Source organism: Fragaria vesca, linkage group LG3 (genome assembly GCF_000184155.1).
Source record: "Fragaria vesca subsp. vesca linkage group LG3, FraVesHawaii_1.0, whole genome shotgun sequence".
Lineage (NCBI taxonomy): Eukaryota > Viridiplantae > Streptophyta > Magnoliopsida > Rosales > Rosaceae > Fragaria > Fragaria vesca.
In genome coordinates this window covers 4,158,730-4,164,270 of record NC_020493.1, presented here as the reverse complement: position 1 = coordinate 4,164,270, position 5,541 = coordinate 4,158,730, and the positions used below count along the sequence as shown (strand labels likewise).

At 37.6% G+C, this 5,541-nt stretch overlaps 1 protein-coding gene across 1 annotated transcript in view; it reads right to left on the bottom strand.

The window, feature by feature from the left end:
- Positions 1–1,716: 1,716 nt before the first annotated feature.
- LOC101295405 (probable LRR receptor-like serine/threonine-protein kinase At1g07650-like) overlaps positions 1,717–5,541 on the bottom strand; it is a 16,356-nt gene continuing 12,531 nt past the window's right edge. Inside the window, exons 29-40 of the mRNA XM_004295359.1 lie at positions 5,326–5,391; positions 5,180–5,245; positions 5,041–5,076; positions 4,909–4,949; positions 4,331–4,707; positions 4,062–4,260; positions 3,617–3,772; positions 3,340–3,458; positions 3,052–3,262; positions 2,720–2,957; positions 2,395–2,545; positions 1,717–2,296 (exon numbers count right to left, since the gene is read on the bottom strand). Coding sequence (XP_004295407.1) covers positions 1,904–2,296; positions 2,395–2,545; positions 2,720–2,957; positions 3,052–3,262; positions 3,340–3,458; positions 3,617–3,772; positions 4,062–4,260; positions 4,331–4,707; positions 4,909–4,949; positions 5,041–5,076; positions 5,180–5,245; positions 5,326–5,391 — 2,053 coding nt within the window. The 3' untranslated portion in view covers positions 1,717–1,903. The remainder of the gene's footprint in view (positions 2,297–2,394; positions 2,546–2,719; positions 2,958–3,051; positions 3,263–3,339; positions 3,459–3,616; positions 3,773–4,061; positions 4,261–4,330; positions 4,708–4,908; positions 4,950–5,040; positions 5,077–5,179; positions 5,246–5,325; positions 5,392–5,541) is intronic.

The following is a 5,541-nucleotide window of genomic DNA, read 5'->3' as shown; positions in this document are numbered from 1 at the left end:
ATAATATATATATATATATATATATATATATTTATAGGGTTGGGTAATTTAGAAATATTATAATTATGTGAGGATATTTTGGGGAGAAAAATTGATTCCATTACCTTGATTATGATACCCACCTCCCTCTTTGGGTATCGAATAAGGGGTTTCGTCAGGAATCGATTCCTGATAAGCAAGTGGGACCCACATCCATTCCAATACCTTGACATGTTAGTAAACGCCGGAATTCACCTATTCCGGAATCAATTACACCACTCTCAATTCCATTCCAGGTTAGTAAACATGCCCTAACTTCGATCATAAAATAAAACAATAAGAGGAAAAACATTTTTCATATCTTTGATGAATTGTGTTTTTGCCCCTAGTTGGTGAATTGTCTTTTTTGCCCTTTAATGCAATTTATTTACGAATCTATCATTATACAGATCAAAAAGATTGTGTTACCCCTTAATACAAATTTATTTACAAATGTTCAATTGTTCTGATAAAAAAGATGTTTGTGTCCTTGAAAATTTTGTTACTTCTTTATTTTCCTTTTTTTACTTGGTTGTGGGTATATGGTCAGAGGTGTCCATGGTGGGTTTTGGCAAGGGAAAGACCATGGTATGGTGGTGAAATTAAAAAAGGATGGTAGAGGTTATGGGGTTGATGGTGAATTTTGTGCAAGTGGCAGAATAGGAGGTGGTAGAATTGGAGGTGAGCGGTGGATTTTGCAGGGATGGAGGCCATGATGTTGGTGGTGGATTTGGAAAAGATTGATGTGTTTGTGGAAAAATAGGGAAAGGCGGGGAAATCGGCGGTAGATTTAAAAAATGTGGTGGCATGAGAGGCATGAGATGATGATTGAATATTGTTTATCATCAAAAAATCATAACCCGCACCAACGCGCGGGTGGTATCTAAAAGCACAGTTAGACAAGTTTTATTTACTAGTGTAGTAATATAGCATTTGACACTGAGATTCCAAAGTAAGAAGCTTTACCTTCTTCGGTGGCAAGAGTCCCAGATTGTGCTTGAGATTTGATGGGTCCAATGCATATAAGAACAACAAACACAGCAACATAGCTAAACAAGACGAGTTTCTGACTATGGAGAACTGCCATTCTTCCTCACAAACCCTGTTCAATCTCTGTTTCAGCTGCAAAGCTCTCTATAATAATATCTAATCCATTCTGTACAGTTTTACTATTTAAATAGTTTCTCTCACATCTTAAAGTAGCCGACCCTACGATTTTGTGAAAAGGAAAATGTATATTGACTAGTAAGCGTTTTGGTTCTACTCAAAGAATCCAAGTCTTTTGTAATTCTAATGGTCAATCACATGCATGTAGTATACACACACCTTTTTGGTCCCCCCTTGTTTAATAGTTTTCCTCATGAACTAAACTTTAACCAAGTTTTGACAATTCAAAGCTGTGAGTCAGTGAAACTGGGATTAGGAACAATCCTGACAAGTGTTGTTCTTATAAATTCCAAAACAGAGAAGAATGAAGTTTTGGACTTTTCGAAAGAGATAGAGAAAATAGAGTTGACTGACTTATACAGGTATGGAGGTGGGCGGCCTGAGAGCATGGAGACGGAGACCAAACACATGTGTGGAACTGGTATACTAGAATTGTCCGCTTAATATACATAATTCATTGTATTACTAAGATAGCACATCTCCGTCATGTTTCTGGACTTTCTCCTGTCGATGTTTCCATTCCACCAAACTCACATTGGTGCTAATTTGTTCATAAATCAAGATATAAGGGTTTACATGAATCAATCCGGTGAAAATATACACATTCGGGTACTGATAACTTTTCGATACTATGAAGATGAAATCTAGATTATCTTTTTAAAAGAATTAAGAAAAACTTTACAAGAAACTCTTTCCTTGGTGTACAAGTTACTAAGAACTAAGGATTACGTTTGTAGAGATCGGAAGACGCAGTAGTACCCGTAGAACCAGTCCATGGTACATCTGAAAACTCAATGAGGCTCTGAGATTCAGAGTAGCTTGATTGAGATCGAATTGAGCTGTCCTGTACAATTTGATCAAACTGGTTTCTCAAGGCTGTCATCCTCATTTTATCACCGTATATGCTAGGATCCATGATCAACTCAGGGACCGCGGTCTTCCCTTCCAGCATGCTCACTACTACGGACATGGTAGGCCTAAGCGATGGTGCTGAATTGGTGCACAACAAAGCAACTTTGGCCATTCTAATGGCCTGTTCCTTGTTGTAATCTGACCCGAGACGCTGATCCACCAGCTCCTTTAAATTCCCTTTTTGTTGTAAAACAAGGGCCTGAAGCAAGCAAGGGATAAAAATTAGCAAAGGAATGCGAGTGTGATGGTCAGAACATGAAAGTGTGATTCCAGTGCATGATGTTATGAGGCTCTTACCCAATCCACAAGGCATACAAAATCATCATTTGGTCGAAACTTCATGTTGTTCTTTCCGGCAACAATTTCTAATGCAACAACACCAAAACTGTAGACATCTGCTTTGTAGGTCAAACAACCCCATAGTGCATATTCCGGAGCCATGTAACCTCTGCACAACAGAACAAAGGTCGGTTTCAAAACTATAGTATGATGCATTTGTTCTTAAGCATAGCCAATGTCAGCAGCATATGAGAGCAACATTACTTGCAAATCACATATTTGGTTGACAATTCAGCAATGAACTTGCAAATCAAAAAAGGGATTACATTAATAGTTCACTTACATTGTTCCAGCAATTCTTGTGCTAATGTGTGTGTTCTCCTCTTCGTCAAGCTTGGCTAAACCAAAGTCCGAAATCTTAGCATTGAGGTCTTTGTCCAGTAATACATTTGTCGTTTTGATGTCTCTATGTACAACCTTCAGTGTTGATTCCTCGTGCAGAAAAGCCAAACCTCTTGCTATGCCTAGGCATACCTTTTGCCTTGTTGGCCAGTCCAGATTTAGAAAACCTTTCTCTTCCTCTGGAATGCAATGAACATAGGTTCTCAATCAATTAAAGTGCTTAATTATATGTACAACATTTTTGTATCGTATTTCTAGATCAGATAAGCTTACCAAACAAAGAATGTGCAAGGCTGTTATTTTCCATGTATTCGTACACCAACAGTAATTGGTTTCCTTCAATACAGCAACCGTATAATCTAACCACATTTGGATGTTGTAAACCAGATATCATGCCTATTTCATTCACAAACTCACGATTTCCTTGCTTTGATTTTGATGAGAGTTGCTTAACTGCAATTGCAGTGCCATCCAATAATGTGCCCTGCATTAAACGGGTTACTCAATTTTCAATCCTTAGGAAATCAAGGCCCCTACCTCGGTAAAGGAAAACTACACTACCTTGTAGACACAACCAAAACCACCTTCCCCAATTTTGTTCAAAGGATCAAAGTTATTAGTGGCAGCTTTAATTTGCCTCAAGGTGAAAAAGCCAGTCTTCAGATCCAGTCCTCTCAGAGCTGTCCAAAAAACCAGGTTAGGATTTTTAGTAATGTCATGTGGATTGATAAAATTTCTTTTCACATAATATCTGATTGTGTGTTTCTTGGTTTCATATGGAATTTGAAATAATAAGGCCAATGTGATGCTTGAAATTGGTATAGTAGATTTTCAGCACCTTCTTCCCTTGATGTCTCGCTATCCACCAGACAGCCTTTCCACCAAAGAATGCAAAAAATGAAGATAAAGAGGCACAAAACTGAAGCTCCAACTGAAACTCCAACCACAATGTACATCTTTCTTTTACTATCATGAGTTTTAGGAATCTTGAACTCTGCAGAGTGAAAAAATTAATTCATCAAAAAAGTTACAAGCTTCAGTTCTATGATATACAGTCACAGATATGGCAGAACAACTGAGAATGCTGGAAAGTGGAAACAGATGCGACGATCTTGTCCTTCGATCTTATATCATACTACTTTGATTTACAATTTTTCTAATATAAACTTGTTTTTACGGTTCCTTATCTATTATGCTCGACTGAGTACAAAACAACTTATACCAAAACCTGTAATGAAGTTTAACCGACATAAAAGCATTTATGTGCAAATTCAAAAGCATACCAGGCTCTATAGAAATGGCTGATATAAGGGGACCATAGACTCCTCGTTCAGGGGATGCTGTTGTGCCTTTTCCAGACCAATGAAACCGAATCTCTAGGGATCTGTTTGTAACTTGAACCGCTTTTGTGTCCACTATGACTACCTTATCAACCCCTTGTGCTGCTTTTACAATGTCAAAATCCTTCAATACAAGTTTCTCCTGTAACAAATGTCATCAATGAGAAACAGTGCGTCGGCATTAAGACTCCCTTAACGGTATGATTCAGTACCTGAATATAGACATCAAATATCCGTCTTCCAACACTTTGATAAGATTTATTGCCACTGATTATTATCTCCGCAAAGTGAAGGCTCACAGTATAGTTTCCTTCTGCTAAGCAGTTTGCATAATACGTGAGAGAAAGAGGAGTGAGGCGTGCATTCGTGTACAATTGAGAGTTCTCCATTTCAAGTGCCGATACATTATTTGCTATGTAGTCTGTAGAGGTGAGATCAGTATCCCAGAAAAAGCCTGTGCTACTGACTCCCCAGTTAGGATTTGCAGGAACAAAGTTCGCTCCACCTCTTAGATTTGTATCATCTTGGAATGTGATGTCATCAATAGTGGTTTCTTTACCACCACAGTTTATATGCAATGAGTACTGAACTGTTAGGTAACCAAGAATAAACAAAACATCGGACATCAGAAAATATTTCAGAAGATAAATGAAAGCAAAATATAGTACTATAGACAATTTACTCTGAGGTCATATGCAAACTTAAGTTATCATCTCAGTTCTCTTCACAATATCTTTATAGAGTTAAAATATTGAACACCGTAGTCGGATTCTGAGGAATGTACTGTTACCTTCGGTACATGGAAATTTATCCAGGCATGCTCCAGATAAGCTAGACAAGTGAAAAATCAGCTCATGTAATAGGTACATAAAGTGGAAGAAAAAAAAATGGCTTTATAATCGAAGTCAATTTAGTAGCTTACGAGTTGTTTGGTACGGCAGAGCTTTTGAACACGTTCCTGATACACCCAAAAAATTAAAAGCAAAAAATTAAAGGTGAATGAAGTCATGAAGATAACATAGAGTGCTTAATATGCCAACTACACAGACGATAGTTCTTACACATATTCAGTACACGTAGTTGGCTCAGAGCTCTCCAAAAAATTATTGTAAGAAACATCTATCTGGCTGCACACAGATATGATGAAATTGTAAGCAAGTTGAATCTACAGAAACTTTTAGGGGTATTGATAAAATAGGAAACATACTAGCGGTTATCACTGCTCTTAATCCAGTCTGGAATAGAGCCATTGAGCAAGTTGCTTGTCAGATACCTATACCGAAAGAAATCATAATCACATTCAGTTGATTACTTAACTACAAAAGGTTGGTTACATGGGATAACTCTATGCTTATGTATAAGTGTAGATATGCAGGGGACCCTGCATCTTGATTATGCTAGTCATGGCATATATGAAATTCAC